Below are 19,961 nucleotides of genomic sequence, written 5' to 3'. Positions count from 1 at the left end.
CTACGAAAAGCCTGGAAAAAGTCATGAAATGTGCTGATGTAACGATTGACACAAAAATACAAATAGTCAACTCCGGTATTTCCAGTGATGATGTATGAATCCAAAAGTTGGACAGTGAAAAAACAGGATAGAAAGAACGATTCTTTTGAAATGTGTTGGAGAAGGCTTTTGCGAATACCACGGACTGCCCGAAAGACAAATGGATTTTAGAGCAAATTAACCCAAACTAGTCTTTGGAAGGCCAATGACTCGACTTAGATTAGCATATTTTGGACACATAAGCAGGAGGACTAATTCTCTGGAGAAGACACTAAGGCTAGGAAAAGTCCAGGGAAAACGTGGAAGAGGCAGATCAACATCTAGTTGGATAGAGACCATAATAACAGAAGAATGATTAGAAAGGTTGCAAATTATGGCAGAGGACAGGACATTCTGGAGAAAGTATATCCATGGAGTCATTATGAACTGGAAACAACTCAATGGCACTGAATAATAATATTAAAGCAACATTAACTGCAGTCATCATTATTACATTATTAATAATGTTATATGCTTACTCTGCACCAACCACTGTCCTAAGCACTGGGGTAGAGACAATAAAAGCAGTTTGGACATAGTTCCTGTTTCATATGAGCCTCACAGTCTAAAGGCTTCTTTGACCCCCCGGCTCCCTTCAGTTATTGAGCCATCTCTCTCTTACCATTCCTCTCCAAACTCCTCAAGCAAGTTGTCTACACCTGCTGCCTCCACTTCCTCTCTTCCAATGCTCTCCTGGACCTCCTGCAATTTGGCTTTCACCCCCACTCCACTTCACTGAAACTGCCTTCTCTGAGGTCACCAGTGACCTTCAGACCAAATCCAACGGTCTCTACTTCACCCTAATCCTCCTATACCTCTCAGTTGCCTTCGACACTGTAGACCACCCCATTCTCCTGGAAATGCTTTCTATCTTGGCTTCACTGACACTATCCTCTCCAAATTCTCTTACCTGTCTACACATTCTCAGTCTCTTTCATGGGCTCCTCCTCTGCCTCCTACCCCCTAACTGTGGGAGTCCCTCAAGACTCAGTTCTGGGCCCCTTCTATTCTCCATCTACACCCACTCCTTTGGAAAACTCATTCACTCCCACAGCTTCAACTACCATCTTTATGCAAATGATTCCCAAACACCTTTCCGACCTCAACTGGACATCTCTATTTGGATGCCCCCCAGACACCTTAAGCTTCACACATTCAAAACAAAACACATCTTCCCACCCAAATCCCATCCTCCCCAAGACATTACCTTTTCCTCATAACTGTAAGTGATACTACTATCCTCTGTCTCACAAGCCCATAATGTTGGCATTCTCTTCAACACACACCTCTCTCCTTCAACCCGTACATTCAATCCGTCACCAAATTCTTTTGATTCTACCTCTTCAACATGTCTAGAATCTGCCCCTTCCTCTCCAACCAAACTTATATCATGCTGAACCAAGTACTTATCATGACCTTGGTGTCATCCTTGACTCCGCTCTCTCATTCACCCCACACATCCAATCCATCACCAAAACCTGCCGGTTTCACCTCCACAATATGCCAAGATCCACCCTTTCCTCACCATCCAAACCACTACCTTAATGGTTCAATCTCTCATCCTTTCCCAACTTGATTACTGCGTCAGCCTCCTCTCTGATCTCCCATCCTCCTGTCTCTCCCCACTTCGGTCTATACTTCACTCTGCTGCCTGGATTATCTTTGTACAGAAACGCTCTGGGCATGTCGCTCCCCTCCTCAAAAATCTCCAGTGGCTGCCTGTTAACCTAGGAATCAAGCAAAAACTCCTCACTCTCGCTTCAAGGCTCTCCATCACCTTGCCCCCTCCTACCTCACCTCCCTTCTCTCCCTCTACAGCCCAGCCCATACCCTCCGCTCCTCTGCTGCTAACCTCCTCACTTTGCCTAGTTCTCGCCTGTCCCACTATCGACCCCAACCCACGTCATCCCTCTGGCCTGGAATGCCCTCCCTCCACACACCCGCCAAACTAGCTCTCTTCCTCCCTTCAATGCCCTACCGAGAGCTCACCTCCTCCAAGATGCCTCCCCAGACTGAGCCCCCTTTTTCCTCTCCTCCTCCCAATCCCCCTCTCTGCCCTACCCCTTTCCCCTCCCCACAGCACTTGGATATATTTGTACAGATTTATTACCCTATTTACCTTACTTGTACAGATTTACTACTCTTTATTTTGTTAATGATGTACATATAGCTGTAATTCTATTTATTATGATGGTTCTGACACCTGTCTACATGTTTTGTTTTGTTTTCTGTCTCCCCCTTCTAGACTGTGAGCCAGTTGTTGGGTAGAGACCGTCTCTATATGTTACCGACTTGTACTTCCCCAGCGCTTTGTACAGTGTTCTGCACACAGTAAGCGCTCAATAAATACGACTGAATGAATGAATATGCCCCCTTGACTACTGTATCAGTCTCCTCACTGATCTCCCTGCCTCTTGTGCAGTCCACACTTCACTCTAGTGCCTGGATTATTTGCCTAAAACAAATCAACCAGCTCTCTCTGAACTTTCCTACCTCTTTGATCTTCTGCTACAAACCTTGCCACATACTCAGCTCCTCCTACTCACTATACCTCAATTTATCTTCCTCACCACTGACCCCTTGCCACATCCTCGCTCTGACCTGAGACTTCCCCCACTGTCACAGCCACAGACTACCACTCTCTCACCTATATGTTCCAACTGGCCTTCCCTTCTACATTTTCTATGCATTTGTATCTGTACCCCCAGGCACCTTGAGTCTCGCCCCTCCGCCAACCCTATAGCCCTTATGTACATACCCATCTGTAATTTAATGTCTCCCCTCCTAGTGTGTAAACTCCTTGTGTGCAGGGATTATGCCTACCTATTCTATTGTACTCTTCCGAGTGCTTAATATAGTGCTCTGCACACAGTAAGCATCAATGAATGCCACTGATGGTTTGAAAAGAGGGAGAGTTATCTTATTCCCATTTTATAGAAGAGGTAACTGAGGCACAGCAAAGTTAATTGACTTGCCCAGTGTCCCACTGCAGTGCCAGGATTAGAATCCAGGTTCTCTGTCCCAGGCCCAGGCTCTTCCCACTAAGCCATGCTGCTTCTCCAGGACACTATACACTATTTCATGCAATTTTAATTCAAAAGGATCAACTCAAGTTATGTATTGCACAACCAAATAAAAAACATCCTATGTAAGAGGTATATGGTATATGTGTGTGTTTTAAGAGGAAGGCGAGTGGGTATTGTTACTCTCAAACACTCGATACTTTCCTGTTTGATTGGATGAATACAGTGTTAAAATGTCCAAAACAGAACTCCTTATCTTCCCATCCAAACTCTGTCCTCCCGCCTTTCCCATAAGTATAGACGGCACCACCGCCCATCCTGTCTCACAGGCCCATAACTCTGGCATTATCCTTGACTGCTCTCTCTCTTTCAACCCACATATTCAATCCATCAGTAAATCCTGTAGGTTCCACCTTAGCAACAAAGCTAAAATACGCCCTTTCCTCTCCATCCAAACTGCTACCATGTTAATACCCTCATCCTATCCCTCCTGGATTACTGCATCAGTGTCCTTGCTGACCTCTCAGCCTCCTGTCTTTCCCCACTCCAGTCCATATTTCACTCTGCTGCCTGGATCATTTTTCTACAAAAATGTTCAGGATGTGTTTCCCCACTCCTCAAGAACCTCCAGTCATTGCTCATTCATTCATTCATTCAATCGTATTTATTGAGCACTTACTGTGTGCAGAGCACTGTACTAAGCACTTGGGAAGTACAAGTTGGCAACATATAGAGACGGTCCCTACCCAACAGCGGGCTCACAGTCTAGAAGGGGGAGACAGACAACAAAACAAAACATATTAACAAAATAAAATAAATAGAATAGTAAATATGTACAAGTAAAATAGTATAATAAATCTGTACAAACATATATACAGGTGCTGTGGGAGGGGAAGGAGGTAGGGTGGGGGGAATGGGGAGGGGGAGAAGAAGAAGGGGGCTCAGTCTGGGAAGGCCTAGCATCGACCTCCGCATCAAACAAAAACTCCTCACCATTGGCTTTAAAGCACTCTATTACTTCACCCCTCCTACCTGACCTTGCTACTCTCCTATTAAAAGCCAGCCTGCACACTTTGCTCCTCTAATGCTAACACTCTAACTGTGCGTCAATCTATCTCGCTGCTGACCTCTCACCCCTATCCTGCCTCTGGCCTGGAATGCCCTCCCTCCTCAAAATCTGATAGACTCTCCACTCCTTCTGAGCCTTACTTGAAGGCACATCTCCACCAAGAGGTGTTCCCTGACTAAGCTCCCCTTTCCTCGTCTCCCACTCCCTTCTGCATCTCCCTGACTTGCTCCCTTTGGTCTTTCCCCCTCCCAGCCCCACAGCCCTTATGTACATATCTGTAATTTATTTATTTATATTAATGTCTGTCTTTCCCTCATTTAGACTGTATGCTCATTGTGGGCAGGGAATGTGTCAGTTTATTGTTTTATTGTTTTCTCCCAAGCATTTAGTACAGTATGTGCTCATAAATCTGACTGAATGAAAATCTTTTTCAAAAGGGTGGGACTGAACAGTATGATTTTGCCAATTTAAGGGAGAATGGAAAAGAAACTGCCCTTCCCAAGAACCTGAATGAGTTCAGGGCATATCCTGAAAGAAACACTTCCCAGAAATGGGCAATTATCAATTCTGCCCTTCTTGAATCCTGTTTCCTTAAATTGGAAAACACAGGTTAAAAAAAATAATAATCAGTGCTTCATTCTTTCTGAACCCAAATTCTACATTTTCCATAGACCTGTAGTGATAGTAGTTTCAATTCTGGTTTGGAATCTACAGTTACATTCCTACATAGCACAGTAAGTAACTATACATTTATATATTCTGTGAAATTAAAATCACTATTAGCTTCTCCCCAGTGTCACATTCAGTAACGGCAAGAAAAGTAAATTCTGCATCTCCAGCCCTCTTGCACTGAGCACAAAGCTAATGATAAAAAACTGCATATGATGTCTCAAAAACCCTGTTTAATGAACTAATTAGATATTTTCCCCTTCTACAGAAAATGTTTTTGATACTTACCTTAAAAACTATTCTTTTAATCCATGGTCTCTGAGATAAGAAATCCATCATGGAAAAGCCAGGATTCAGCCGGACCACTGACATGGCCACCCAGTACCCTCCAGAGCTACTCCCACGGATGTTGTCTGGAAAGCCTGGCATATTTTCCACAAACATATCTGCCCCACCTTTCATAAGTCCAGACACGTAGAACCTGAAAAATTCACAGCAGTGAAAAATCATTTTGGGAAAAAAAAATCTGGGCAGTTTACAGGACCTCAGCTGCACCCCAGCCTGCCTGCCATTCAGTCTTTACAAAAAGTTTTGGATTTCTTATCCCTTGTCCTCAGGACCTCCACTCAAGCCAGAAAAGGCATTTTTCCTGTAGGCCTAACTCATGAATGGAGTCCGGCATCAGCAGGAAATAACCTAGGAAGTGCAAGTCTATCTGCCTGGGTTCTCTTCCATCCAGGCCAATTTAGAGTTTTGAACTAACTTTGTCGGGTTTTTTATTTGTTTGTTTGTTTTTTAAGTCTGCTGGATGGTCAGGCTGGCCCCACACTTAGAGATAATGAAGGGGGAAAAGCCCTCCATAGAAGATGTTTAGTCTCCAGGTGACATCAGCAGGAACGCTGCCAATCGCAAAGGGGGATTTGGGCAAGGAAGAGGGGGCTGGCAAGGTGGGGAAGAAACCTCAGAACCATTGTAAAGGCAGGTGGGCTCCAGATTAGGTATCTAACAGGAGAGGATACATAAGAACAGCCTCCATTTTAGGGTCCAGAGGGAAAGGACCCAGAGAGTAAAGGGTCTGCTGGAAGTGGATTGGGAAGCTGCTGTGGTTCGCCAACAAGGCAGTGACCAGGAGGGTAAACTACTCAGGAAAACCCCTTGATGGTAATGCCACAGGAGAACTACTTAAAAAGAAAGCTAGGGTGCGAGGAGGGGAGTGTGTAATTCACTTCAGTATTTGGTTTAAGAACTACTGAACAATGAAAATTAGAGGAAAAAATATCCTTAAAAAAATACTGGCTATCTGTTCATAACCAGATGTTACTGTGAATTCTATGTGTGAAGAACTCACAAACCTGGAGAGATGACTATGAAAGGGGGAAGTGGGAGTTTCACATTTCTCCAAGTCTCAGCTACCAGCCCTTAGGAAGCAGCACTGGCTGGCTGAACCCCAGAGGCCTCCCATGCTGGCTGAGCCAGGGGATACAGGTATAAAACCATAGGGATAATCTAGCGCCAGATCAGTGGGGCCTAAGATGATCCCTGCCTCATCTATAAAAAGCCGAAGACACCACAATCCTGGGGGTACCCCGGGTGTCCAGTCTCAAGAGTGGCCAATGCAGGTGACTCATGCAATGCAGAGAGGGCAATGGAAACCCAGAAACTCTCACATGCTTCAAAGACAGCAGTCAGAGCAGAGCAATGATACACTTTTCAGGGGATGGAACAGGCAGCGACCCTTTAATATATCCCAACTCAACTGGGCAGAGCGCTAACTGCCACTATCACCAAGGCCAATGGGACAAAGTGGTCAGGATCCCAGGCCTGTCCGTGGATGGGCTGACGAATGCTTCCGTGGGGGTTTGGTGCACCCGGTCCTTCTTATCTGTCACTAAAAACCTGTCAACCCTGTTATTTCTCTCTGAGCAGTCACGATGCCAAGGGGAAATTAATTCCTGCCAGGATCTCACACAACATTCACACCTTCTGATTCTTGCCATGGTCGTTTCGGCCACCAGCACAAAATCTTCAGCAGGAGAGAGCTGGACTCCATTGGGGAATCTCAGGCCATCCATTAAAATCTTCACCTCTCTGGTCACGGTATCATACTCCAGCAAACTGCAAAACATCAAGGCACAGATTTTTAGTAGTACCACACACTGGTACTCTCTCCACTTCAGCAACTGGGAGTAGTCAAAAAAGCTCCCAAATCCTGCTCCTCCTACTGGCACTCAGGGACTGCAAATCCTGAAATGTATTCCCACTTCAAATAGACTTCTGATCAAAGCTACCCATTTTGATAAGCCTGAGGGAAAACCAGGCCAACCCTGACCAAGATGGGTCAAGGCAGGGGACAGAGGGCAGGGAAGGGGAAGATGTGGCCTTCAATTCAGAACACTTCCACTTCCTTACAGTAAGTGCTCCACCTGTCTTAGGTGGGTCACCATTCCAATCTAGATCCTCTGGCTAGAACTGACTTGGTGACAAACTAATTCCACCCTTTCTGGATCATATGCAGACAGTTATATCCTGGGTATTCACATTCGGGATGACAGTGCCCCAGAGCTTAGTACAGTTCCTGGCACATAGTAAGTGCTTAACAAATACCATTATTATTATTATGTACAGAGAAGCCCAGAAGCATTCATGCTTCCCCAATTATTGGACATTCTTTTATCAGTTAACTCTAAATTGCTTGGGAGAGAAGGCTGGCATACAGATCTGGGATAATAATAAACTCGACCCACAGAAACGGTCAGTCTGTCTGATGTGGAGCAGCTTGTCAGAGCCAGTATAACTTTGCCTCAATCAATCATATTTAATGCTTAACTTCTGAGGAAATGAAACATTTTTTTGGTGGTGTTGGGTTGGGTGGGGGGGATTTCTAGTCAACCAGGCCACAAATCATCCCAAAGGGTCAAGTCTTCCAAAGGTAATGTTAGGGCTTAGCAGCAACAGAAGCTGGAATGCCACTGAGATTGAAAAAAGGACAAAATATTTTAGAAAGGAAAAGAAAAAAAAAATCTAAGAAAAAAAAATCTACTAAAGTCAAAATAATCCCCAGTTTCGCTAGATCATTTGGACATGGCCCCTAGATCCAACTCTGTTCTCTCATCCTCAGCTGGAAAGCCTAAAATCTCAACCAGGACTAAATTTTCCAGGTGGGAATGTGACCAACCCGCAAATCAAACCAGTTGGTATAAACAACACCCAACCCTCAAGTCAAACCAGTTGGTATAAACAACACCCAATGCTCTACTGAAAACCAGCAAAAAATAAAGCAGTAATATGATCCTGGCATCAAGCTTTTTTGACTTAAAATCCCAGCAGCCAAACCTAGCTTTTATCTGAGGCTCCTGCAAAAGTGTTATACAGAAACACCAATCCCAAAGTGATAAGTACACAGTTGTTTTCCTAGTTTTCAAGAGGCCAGTGAGAAATACCTGCATCCCTGGTTTACTTCATAACTACACTGATTCCCAGCTCACGATACCAAGTATGGTCTTGTTCCAAAAGCTCAAATGAGCCCAGAGCTGCTCCACTGGGGCAGCATGATCAACTATCCTAGAGGAAACTTAGCCGGTTCCCCGGGGAATGGAAATCCAGAGGGAAATACTTGCCGTCCATCATCTGTGCCCTCCATAACCAAGAGGAGATAATCCCGCCTTTGCCATTTGCTGCTGGAGTCTGTAAAATAGATTTTTCTCCCATCCCGTGTAATCGCCAAATCATTCACAAAGGACATTTTCTTTCCCTCAATGGGGGTCTGAGAAGACAATAGCTGTCTCACATCACCTAATTAAAAGAGGATTTGGTTTTAATCTCAACATCAGCCTTTTCAATCTAAATGCCAGGACATATGATTACTTCTATCTGCTATTCAATTTTTTTAAAATCCTCAAAACACAAAGAATACTCTATATTAATACATTGAGTCAATCTGGAAATAAGGTAGTTTTTTTTATTTATGAAAGTAACATAAATGTGTGTAAAGCTCCTTGAGAATCATGTTTTCTAGATACTGTGAGCAGGGAACGTGTCTACCAACTCTGTTGCATTGTACTCTCCCAAGTGCTTAGTACAGTGCTCTGCACACAGTAAGCACTCAATAAATACAGTTGAACGAATGAATACAGTGCTCCACACATAGTAGGTGCTCAAAAAATACCACTGCATGCACATGGCTCTTCAGATTTAAAGATGATCCTTCAGACAAAGGGGTTTTTAATCAGTTTTTGTTACTCTGCTGACAAAGTCAATGTTCGACTGGCCATCCCTTAGGCACCATGGCAAGTAAAGACTGCCTGTCACCACACACACAGTGCCTGCCACTTTGTATTAATGTAATAAACAGCATTTAAGGTATTCCAGTGATGCAAATCGGGCTATTTCCTGTTGAAATAAGAACTCATTAAGTAAGAACAGAGACTGTGTTTGCCCTTGACAGCGTGAAATGCCAATTACAAAACCTTGCACAGGAGGGTGTTCAAACCCCTTGTAACAAAGATTTCAAAACTTCCTGGAAGAGGAAGTATTACAGAGCTTCAGTCAAATTATGTTTTAACTCACTGGGCCTTGATCCAAAAAGTAAGAAATTCTTTCCACATACTTAATGCTAAAGACTTTTTATCATCACAAGGGTTTGTCAGCAAAAGAAGAAGCAACATACCTGTGTTGGGATCAACTTCAAATATTCCCTGGTAAGCATCGGCCACAAAAAGGGTACCATTAGGCCCAACACGTATGCCAAGAGGTCTACCACATGTAGGCTCATCTTCCCTGGTTTCTTTGAAATGATAGAGAAGGATATCAGAATCTAGTATCTAGAGTTCTCTCTCCCATTGAAACATACGAACACCTACAGTTTGCATGCCTTTTTAACTTAGAGATGATGCCACTGAAGGTGAAATGAAGGACCTGCGGACCTAAATCTCTAATCCCAGCTCCCAGCTCCACCACTTATCTGCTATGTGACCTTGGGCAAATCACTTACTTCCTCTAAAATCTCAGTTTTACAGGTATCTGTAAAAAGGGGATTTGATACCTGTTCTCCCTCCTAATTAGACTGTAAATGCTGTGCTCTGCTCGATGTTGGGGGCACTGGAGGCTATCCACCTGAGCTGTGCAGGTTGTGATGATGGGCAGAGCCTGGGACGCCAGCCAAGGGCATGCCTGTAGTGACTACTCCTCCTGCCTTCAGGACATCTCCATCTGGATGTCTGCCCGCCACCTAAAACTCAACATGTCCAAGACTGAACTCCTTGTCTTCCCTCTCAAACCCTGCCCTCTCCCTGACTTTCCTATCACTGTTGACGGCACTACCATCCTTCCCGTCTCACAAGCCCACAACCTTGGTGTCATCCTCGACTCCGCTCTCTCGTTCACCCCTCATCCAATATGTCACCAAAACCTGCTGGTCTCACCTCCGCAACATTGCCAAGATCCGCCCTTTCCTCTCCATCCAAACTGCTACCCTGCTCGTTCAAGCTCTCATCCTATCCCGTCTGGATTACTGTATCAGCCTCCTCTCCGATCTCCCATCCTCCTGTCTCTCTCCACTTCAATCCATACTTCACGCCGCTGCCCGGACTGTCTTTGTCCAGAAGCGCTCTGGGCATGTTACTCCCCTCCTCAAAAATCTCCAGTGGCTACCAATCAACCTACGCATCAGGCAAAAACTCCTCACCCTCGGCTTCAAGGCTTTCCATCACATCGCCCCCTCCTACCTCACCTCCCTTCTCTCCTTCTACAGCCCAGCCCACACCCTCTGCTCCTCTGCCGCTAATCTCCTCACCGTGCCTCGTTCTGGCCTGTCTCACCGTCGACCCCTGGCCCACGTCATCCCCCTGGCCTGGAATGCCCTCCCTCCGCACATCCGCCAAGCTAGCTCTCTTCCTCCCTTCAAGGCCCTACTGAAAGCTCACCTCCTCCAGGAGGCCTTTCCAGACTGAGCTCCCTCCTTCCTCTCCCCCTCCTTCCCCCTCCATCTCCCCTGCCTTACCTCCTTCCCCTCCCAACAGCACCTGTATATATGTATAAATGTTTGTACGTATTTATTACTCTATTTTATTTGTACATGTTTATTCTATTTATTTTATTTTGTTAATATGTTTTGTTTTGTTCTCTGTCTCCCCATTCTAGACTGTGAGCCCACTGTTGGGTAGGGACCGTCTCTATATGTTGCCAACTTGTACTTCCCAAGCGCTTAGTACAGTGCTCTGCACGCAGTAAGCGCTCAATAAATACAATTGAATGAATGAATTAATGAATTAATGAGGAGTGGGGTGTTTCAGCATTCCAGGAATGCAAGTGAGTGGCATCAGTGGAGAGCACCATGTCCCGGACACGAGCAGGAATGCGGGCAGGTGCACATATGGCACCAAAAGCTCAGGCTGCCGCAGTCAGGGTGGGGCAAGGCTGCCTTGGGGCTGGGGAGTGAGGGCAGGCATGCGTACGAGGCAGACAGCTCAGGCTGATGTGGGGCTGGCGTTCCCTTCCCACTCTCCTTAGAGATCAGAGTCCTAATTCCAGCTCACCTTCGATCTCTTCTCCCTGGCCCTGTGTGTTCCAGAGTTGGGCAGTCGAGTTCAGCCTGGCCCTCTATGAGTGCCTCTTTCCCCTTCCACCCCACAATGTGCAGCCCCACAGCAATGGGAACCCGAACTCTGCCCCTCTGCACTCAGGAATCTGGCAGGGTTCTGACCCCAGCGCCTCACCTCCACCCTGCATTCAAATCCCAAAACCCAGCCATGTGGTAATGGGGAACTCAGGAAGACAGGGTATATTCTAACATACCCCACCAGGCAGAACAGATGCTGATTGCAATGACCACTGACTGGCTAAGGGAACTGATGGATAGCCTAGCAACCAATGGAAGGATATAGAGGATTTGTGCCAGCATGACTGTCTTGGGGAGGGATCAGGTAAATGGACAAAAGTTATAAACGGCCAAATTTGCAGGCAACACTTGCTCAGTCCCCAGACCCGCAGACAGAATAATAATAATTATTATTATTATGGTATTTTATTAAGCGCTTGCTATGTGCCAAGCACTGTTCTAAGCACTGGGGTAGATACAAATTAATAAGGTTGTCCCACGTGAGGCTCACAGTCTTAATCCCTATTTTACAGATGAGGTAACTGAGGCACAGAGAAGTTTAGTGGCTTGCCAAAGGTCACACAGCAGACAAGAGGCAGAGCCAGCATTAGAACCCACATCCTCTGTCTCCCAAACCCATGCTCTTTCCACTAAGCCATGCTGCTTCTCATGTGCTGGGACCTCCAGGAAGGAGTGGAAATAAAGATGCTTAGATTGGAACAAACGGTTTTCTGTACTTCGTTCCTCCAGGGAATGGTAGGAAGCCCCATTTGGACACCTTATACCATCATCTTTAAAGCATTCAATCACCTTGCCCCTCCTACCTCAACTTGCTACTCTCTTACTATAACGCAGCCCATATACTTCACTCCTCTAATGCCAACCTACTCACTGTACCTCAATCTCATCTACCTTGCTACCGACCTCTCACCCACATCCTGCCATGCCCTCCCTCTTCATATGACAGACAATTCCTCTCCCCGACTTCAAAACTTTACTTAAGGCACATCTCTTCCAAGAGGCCTTCCCTAACAAAGCCCACTTTTCCTTGTCTTCCACTCCCTTTTGCGTTGACATTCATTCATTCAATCATATTTATTGAGTGCTTACTGTGTGCAGAGCACTGTTCTAAGCGCTTGGGAAGTACAAGCTGGCAACATATAGAGATGGTCCCTACCCAACAACGGGCTCACAGTCTAGAAGGGGGAGATAGACAAAAAAACAAAACATGTGGTCAGGTGTCAAGTTATCAGAATAAATAGAAGTAAAATTAGATGCACATCACTGACAGAATAGAATAGTAAATATGTACAAGTAAAATAAATAAGAGTAATAAATATGTACAAACATATATACAGGTGCTGTGGGTAGGGGAAGGAGGTAAGGGGGGGGATGGGGAGGGGGAGAGGAAAAAGGGGGGCTCAGTCTGGGAAGGCCTCCTGAAGGAGGTGAGCTCTCAGTAGGGCCCTGAAGGGAGGAAGAGAGCTAGCTTGGTGGATGTGCAGAGGTAGAGCATTCCAGGCCAGGGGGAGGATGTGGGCTGGGGGTCGATGGCGGGACAGGCAAGAACGAGGCACAGTGAGGAGGTTAACGGCAGAGGAGCGGAGGGTGCAGGCTGGGCTGTAGAAGGAAAGAAGGTAGGTGAGGTAGGAGGGGGCGAGGTGATGGAGAGCCTTGAAGCCAAGAGTGAGGAGTTTTTGCTTGATGCGTAGGTTGACTGGTAGCCAGTGGAGATTTTTGAGGAGGGGAATAACATGCCCAGGGTGTTTCTGCACAAAGAGGATCCGGGCAGCAGCATGAAGTATAGACTGAAGTGGGACAGACAGGAGGATGGGAGATCAGAGAGGAGGCTGATGCAGTAATCCAGTCGGGATAGGATGAGAGATTGAACCAGCAAGGTAGCAGTTTGGATGGAGAGGAAAGGGCGGATCTTGGCAATGTTGCGGAGGTGAGACCAGCAGGTTCTGGTGACGGATTGGAAGTGACGGGTGAATGAGAGAGGAGAGTCGAGGATGACACCAAGTTTGCAGGCTTGTGAGACGGGAAGGATGGTAGTGCTGTCAACAGTGATAGGAAAGTCAGGGAGAGGGCAGGGTTTGGGAGGGAAGAAAAGGAGCTCAATCTTTGACGTACTGAGTTTTAGATGGGGGGCACACATCCAGATGGAGATGTCCCGAAGGCAGGAGGAGATGCGAGCCTGGAGGGAGGGAGAGAGAGCAGGGGCAGAGATGTAGATTTGGGTGTCATCAGTGTAGAGATGATAGTTGAAGCCGTGGGAGCGAATGAGTTCACCAAGGGAGTGAGTGTAGATAGAGAACCGAAGGATACCAAGAACTGACCCCTGAGGAACCCCTACAGTTAGGGGATGGGAAGGGGAGGAGGAGCCTGCAAAGGAGACTGAGAATGAATGGCTGGAGAGATAAGAAAACCAGGAGAGGATGGAGTCTGTGAAGCCAAGGTTGGATAGCGTGTTGAGGAGAAGGGGGTGGTCCACAGTGTCGAAGGCAGCTGAGAGGTCGAGGAGGGTTAGGATAGAATATGAGCCGTTGGATTTGGAAAGAAGGTCGTCGGTGACCTTTGAGAGGACAGTTTTGGTGGAATGTAGGGGACAGAAGCCAGATTGGAGGGGTCAAGGAGAGAGTTGGCATTGAGGAATTCGAGGCAGCGGGTGTAGATGATGTGTTCAAGGAGTTTGGAAACGAATGGTAGGAGGGAGATAGGGCGATAACTAGAAGGGGAGGTGGGGTCAAGAGAGGGTTTTTTTAGGATGCGGGAGACGTGGGCATGTTTGAAGGCAGAGGGGAAGGAACCAGTGGAGAGTGAGCAGTTGAAGATGGAAGTTAAAGACGGGAGGAGGGAAGGGGTGAGAAATTTCATAAGATGAGAGGGAATGGGGTCAGAAGCACAGGTTGCAGGAGCAGCACTTGAGAGGAGGGAGGAGATCTCATCTGAGGATACTGCTGGGAAGGATGGGAGAGTAGCAGAGAGGGTTGAGAGCAGGGGGGTTGGAGAAGGGGGAGGAGTGACTTTGGGGAGCTCAGACCTGATGGAATTAATTTTACTAATGAAGTAAGTGGCCAGATCATTGGGAGTGAGGGAAGGAGGACGGGGAGGAACAAGGGGCCTGAGAAGGGAGCTAAATGCACGGAAGAGCTGACGGGGATGATGGGCATGGGTGTCAATAAAGGAGGAGAAATAGTTTTGTCTGGCAGAGGAGAGGGCAGAGTTAAGGCAGGAATGGATAAACTTGAAGTGAACGAGGTTTGCTTGGTGTTTACACTTTTGCCAGCAGCGTTCAGCAGCTTGAGCATAAGAGCGAAGGAGGCGGACAGTGGCAGGGCTGTGGGTACAAGAGCGGCGAAGGGAAAGGGGAGCAAGCAGGTTGAGCTGTGTAGAGAGGGTAGAGTTGAGAGCAGTAATCTGATCATCAAGATTGGGTAGAGAGGAAAGGGAGGCGAGGTGGGGTGTGAGGCGCTCAGAAAGATGGATGGGGTCAAGACAGTGGAGATCTCTGTGAAGGAGTAATATGGAATTACAGGGGAAAGAAGTGTGAGTGAGGAGGCAGGTGAGAAGATTATGATCAGAGAGAGGGATTTCAGAGTTGGTAAGGGTGGAGATAGAGCAGCGGTGGAAGATGATGATGTCGAGGGTTTGACCAAGTTGGTGGGTGGGCGAGGTGGGGTGGAGCAGGAGGTTGGCAGTGTCAAGGAGAGATAGAAGGCGGGCGGCAGGAGAGTCACCAGGGACATCTATGTGGATGAAGAAGTCTCCGAGGATCAGAGTGGGCATGGAAAAGGAGAGAAGGAGGGGTCTAGATCGTTAAAGAAGTTGGAGGTGGGGCCGGGGTGGGGGGTGCTACAAGAATCTGGATGGGGTGGTAGAAGTGAATAATGTGGGCTTCAAAGGAAGGGAAGGAAAGGGAAGGGGGAGGAGGGATAGTGTGAAAGCAACATTGGGGAGCGAGAAGGAATCCGACACCTCCTCCTTTTCCGGTGAGTCTGGGGGAGTGGGAGAAGAAGAGGCCGCCACTGGATTTGCTCCCTTTATTCATCCTCACTCTCAGACCCACAGCACTTATGTACATATCTGTAATTTATTTAATGTCTGTCTTCCCCTCTAGACTGAAAATTCATTGTGGGCAGGGAATGAGTCTATTATATTGTTACACTGTACTCTCCCAAGCACTTAGTACAGTGCTGGGCACACAGTAAGCACTCAGTAAATACGACTGATTGATTATCTTGTATCTATCTTGAGAAGCAGCAAGGCCTATAGTAATGGCATTTACTAAGTGCTTACTATGCTTCCCACCGTTCTAAGCTCTGGGGTGGTGATCAGGTTGTCCCACGTGGGGCTCACATTCTTAATCCCCATTTTACAGATGAGATAACTGAGGCACAGAGAAGTGAAGTGACTTGCCCAAAGTCACACAGCTGACAATTGGCAGAGCCAGGATTCAAACCCATGACCTCTGACTCCAAAACCCGGGCTCCTTCCACTGAGCCACGCTGCTTCTCTAAGTGGATAGAGCTTGGGACTGGAAGTCGGACCTGGGTTCTGATCCCAGCTGCAACCACTTGTCTGCTGTGTGACCTCAGGCTATCTCTGTGCCTCAGTTACCTTACCTGTAATATGGAGATGAAGATTGTAAGCCCCATGTGGGACAGGGACTGTGTCCGACAAGATTTGCTTCTATCTACCCGTGGGTTCAGAATCTGGGGCAATGTAGTGGGAGGCAGGGGCAGGTGTGCAGCGGGAGAGGGCTCACTGGTCACTTACTGCAAGGGCCTTTTCCAAGTCTGGCAACCGTAGTCAATTCTCCGCTTTCTATTTTTACAATCCGACCATCAGCAGTGCCAGTAAACATAACATCTGGAAAAAAACAAAAAAAAATATCAGCTGATTGACTTACTGATAGAATTGCTATCACAAATAGCTTTCCCATCTGGAGTCCTTCAAATATAAGTACCCCTGCTTGTTTATTGCCAGACATGGTGACACATTTATTCATTCATTCATTCATTCAATCGTATTTATTAAGCGCTTCCTGTGTGCAGAGCACTGTACTAAGATCTTGGGAAGTACAAGTTGGCAACATACAGAGACGGTCCCTACCCACAGTCTAGAAGGGGGAGACAGACAACAAAACAAAACATATTAACAAAATAAAATAGAGCAGTAAATATGTACAAGTAAAATAGAGTAATAAATATGTACAAACATATATACAGGTGCTGTGGGGAGGGAAAGGAGGTAAGGCGGGAGGATGGGGAGGGGGAGAGGAAAAAGGGGGCCCGGTCTGGGAAGGCCTCCTGGAGGAGGTGAGCTCTCAGTAGGGCCCTGAAGGAAGGAAGAGAGCTAGCTTGGTGGATGTGCGGAGGGAGGGCATTCCAGGCCAGGTGGATGACGTGGGCTGGGGGTCGACGGCGGGATAGACGAGACCGAGGCACGGTGAGGAGATTAGCGGCAGAGGATCGGAGGGTGCGGGCTGGGCTGTAGAAGGAGAGAACGGAGGTGAGGTAGGAGGGGCGAGGTGATGGACAGCCTTGAAGCCGAGAGTGAGGAGTTTTTGCCTGATGCATAGGTTGATTGGCAGCCACTGGAGATTTTTGAGGAGGGGAGTAACATGCCCAGAACATTTCTGCATAAAGATGATCTGGGCAGCAGCGTGAAGTATAAATTGAAGTGGGCAGAGACAGGAGGATGGGAGATCAGAGAGGAGGCTGATGCAGTAATCCAGCCGGGATAGGATGAGAGCTTGAACGAGCACGGTAGCAGTTTGGATGGAGAAGAAAAGGCGGATCTTGACGATGTTATGGAGGTGAGACTGGCAGGTTTTGGTGACGGATTGGATGTGAGGGGTGAACGAGAGAGCAGAGTTGAGGATGACACCAAGGCTGAGGGCTTGTGAGACGGGAAGGATGGTACTGCCATCAACAGTGATAGGAAAGTCAGGGAGAGGGCAGGATTTGGGAGGGAAGATAAGGAGCTCAGTCTTGGACATACTGAGTTTTAGGTGGCGGGCAGACATCCAGATGGAGATGTCCTGAAGGCAGGAGGAGACCCGAGCCTGAAGGGAGGGAGAGAGAGCGAGCAGGGGCAGAGATGTAGTTTTGGGTGTCATCAGCGTAGAAATGATAGTTGAAGCCGTGGGAGCGAATGAGTTCACCGAGGGAGTGAATGTAGATAGAGAACAGAAGGGGACCAAGAACTGACCCTTGAGGAACCCATACAGTAAGCGGATGGGAGGGCAAGGAGGAGCCAGCAAAAGAGACTGAGAATGAATGGCTGGAGAGATAAGAGGAGATCCAGGAGAGGAGAGAGTCTGTGAAGCCAAGGTTGGATAGCGTGTTGAGGAGAAGGGGGTGGTCCACAGTATCGAAGGCAGCTGAGAGGTCGAGGAGGATTAGGATAGAGTAGGAGCTGTTGGATTTGGCAAGCAGGAGGTCATTGGTGACCTTAGAGAGAGGGCAGTTTCCGTGGAATGTAGGTGACAGAAGCCAGATAAATACCCTAATCTCAAAAGGATCTACTAGAAAAAAATGGCCTCTTAAAAGATCAGGTCCTCTCTGAAATGTTAAGCTGCCCAGTACTAAATAATAAATTCTATGGACACTCAGGAGTTAGTGGTAGTTCTAACTGAGAGGAGGGAAGGGTCTTGCATCGGTCGAAGTCCTCAGCCCAGTCGGAGCCAAGTTAATAGTCCAGACACATGTTTGGATGGTGGCATTGCATGGAAAATGACTATGTGCAGGTGTGATACCCCTGTGAGCTACAAGAATTTGTAGTGCCAGTGATTTCAATGCATCATGAGCTTTTCATGATTGCACTGCTGCTACCTAGCTTCCCATAAGCCCAGTCCCTTCCTGCCTGAGGGAAATCAAATCAAATCAAATCAAACCCAAGCCCAGCCAAAGTCTGCCTCAACCATTCCGTGATCCCCTCAGCCTATATGGGGAGAGCTAGAAAACAGGTTAAACTCCCACACAGAACTAGGAGACCTCAAGAATAAATATTGCCACAAAGACAGTTGACAGTCCCGGCCCAAAAGGGCTCTAGAAGAGTAGTTCTTACCACCAATATTTGAAATAGACTCTGGACCAATAAGCTGGTTTTCAAATAGCCGCTCTGCTTGGCGCAACTTCACATTTGGTTGCAGAACACCAGTTAGGGAGGGAGGTTCTTTGAAGCTGAAAAGAAGGAGATTTGATTTGCATTTGCAGACAAGGAAAACCTGTGCACAGCTTTTCTGGCTTTTAAATAAGACTTCAAAGCTCAAGGCACTTTAAATACCTCTGGAAGTGTTTTTTCCAGACAACTCCTTTCTCAAACCCCTGCCCGCCCCTCCCTTCTTCCCTCCTTGACTGCCATCTTCAATTGTTCACTTCCTAATGGCTTTTTCCCCACTGCTTTCAAACATGCCCATGTATTCCCTATCCTAAAAAGACCTCCCTTGATTCCACAGTTTACTCCAGTTATTGTTCCATCTTCCTCTTACTATTTCTCTCCAAACTTTTGAGAGACTTGTTTACACCCACTATCTTCACTTCCTATCTCCAATTCTCTCCAAGATCCCCTCCAATCTGGCTTCCACCTCCTTCGCTCCACGGAAACAGCCCTCTCTAAGGTAACTAATGGCTTTCTTCTTGCCAAATCTGATAGCCTCTACTCCATCCTAATCCTCCTAGACCTCTCAGCTGCCTCGGAAACTGCAGAACACCCCCTTCTTGAAATGTTATCAAACCTTGCATTCACTGACACTGTCATCTCTTGGTTCTCATCCTATCTCTCTGACCAGTCCTTCTCAGTCTCTTTGGCTGGCTCCTTCTCTGCCTCCTGCCCTCATTCATTCAATCGTATTTATTGAGCGCTTGTGTGCAGAGCACTGTACTAAGCACTTGGGAAGTACAAGTTGGCAACACATAGAGACTGTTCCTACCCAACAGTGGGCTCACAGTCTAGAAGGGGGAGACAGAGAACAAAACAAAACATATTAACAAAATAAAATAAATAGAATAAATATGTACAAATAAAATAAATGGAGTAATAAATACGTACAAACATATATACATATCTACAGGTGCTGTGGGGAGGGGAAGGAGGTAAGGCGGGGGGATGGGGAGGGGGAGGAGGGGGAGAGGGGGCTCAGTCTGGGAAGGCCTCCTGGAGGAGGTGAGCTCTCATTGGGCCTTGACGGGAGGAAGAGAGCTAGCTTGGCGGGTGTGTGGAGGGAGGGCATTCCAGGCCAGGGGGATGACGTGGGCCGGGGGTCAAGGCAGGACAGGTGAGAATGAGGCACGGTGAGGAGATTAGTGGCAGAGGAGCAGAGGGTGTGGGCTGGGCTGTAGAAGGAGAGAAGGGAGGTGAAGTAGGAGGGGGCGATGTGATGGAGAGCCTTGAAGCTGAGGGTGAGGAGTTTTTGCCTGATGCGTACGTTGACTGGTAGCCACTGGAGACTTTTGAGGAGGGGAGTACCATGCCCAGAGCATTTCTGGACAAAGACAATCTGGGCAGCGGTGTGAAGTAT

At 47.2% G+C, this 19,961-nt stretch overlaps 1 protein-coding gene across 1 annotated transcript in view; it reads right to left on the bottom strand.

Annotated features, from left to right (window-relative positions):
- The window catches only part of LOC119932183 (adipocyte plasma membrane associated protein), a 44,493-nt gene that overhangs the window by 2,725 nt on the left and 21,807 nt on the right, over positions 1–19,961 (bottom strand). The window contains exons 3-8 of the mRNA XM_038751127.1: positions 18,509–18,624; positions 16,214–16,306; positions 9,506–9,622; positions 8,457–8,631; positions 6,820–6,954; positions 5,128–5,320 (exon numbers count right to left, since the gene is read on the bottom strand). Of these exons, the coding sequence (XP_038607055.1) occupies positions 5,128–5,320; positions 6,820–6,954; positions 8,457–8,631; positions 9,506–9,622; positions 16,214–16,306; positions 18,509–18,624 (829 nt within the window). The remainder of the gene's footprint in view (positions 1–5,127; positions 5,321–6,819; positions 6,955–8,456; positions 8,632–9,505; positions 9,623–16,213; positions 16,307–18,508; positions 18,625–19,961) is intronic.

Source organism: Tachyglossus aculeatus, chromosome 9 (genome assembly GCF_015852505.1).
Source record: "Tachyglossus aculeatus isolate mTacAcu1 chromosome 9, mTacAcu1.pri, whole genome shotgun sequence".
In the NCBI taxonomy this organism is placed as follows: Eukaryota; Metazoa; Chordata; class Mammalia; order Monotremata; family Tachyglossidae; genus Tachyglossus; species Tachyglossus aculeatus.
The sequence above is the reverse complement of the archived record's forward strand: the minus strand, read 5'-3'. Positions and strand labels throughout refer to the sequence as shown.